The 312-nt window shown below is 47.4% G+C and overlaps 1 protein-coding gene across 1 annotated transcript in view; it reads right to left on the reverse strand.

Moving 5' to 3' along the window:
* Positions 1–312, reverse strand: part of LOC119594813 (protein O-linked-mannose beta-1,2-N-acetylglucosaminyltransferase 1-like) — a gene marked incomplete in the record, with an annotated part of 15,208 nt that overhangs the window by 3,295 nt on the left and 11,601 nt on the right. The window contains 1 exon segment of the mRNA XM_037943904.1: positions 127–272. Within this exon segment, the coding sequence (XP_037799832.1) occupies positions 127–272 (146 nt within the window).

Genomic DNA, 312 nt, shown 5'->3' on the forward strand with positions numbered 1-312 from the left:
CTCAACTAAAAACAAGGATATAGATCTTCCTTAAACATCAGCATTCCCCAGAACCACAAACAAGTCCGAACTCACCCCTGGAGGTACCCATTTATTGACGACTTCCTCCGCGTAGGCTCTAGTCACCATCCAGCCGTACATGGGGTAGGTTCCGCGCCCTCAGCAGCTTTCGAGGATCGCTTGCCGTGTCCTTGTAGCTATTACTGCTGAAGGCGTTGACGCAGAAGACTGTGGGGTCGATGTCTAAGATTCGGGATGTCTGTTGGAAGTACCTGTTGTAGGAAATAAATAATAATGTGAAAAATAAAGGTC

This window comes from Penaeus monodon, chromosome 34 (assembly GCF_015228065.2).
Source record: "Penaeus monodon isolate SGIC_2016 chromosome 34, NSTDA_Pmon_1, whole genome shotgun sequence".
Lineage (NCBI taxonomy): Eukaryota > Metazoa > Arthropoda > Malacostraca > Decapoda > Penaeidae > Penaeus > Penaeus monodon.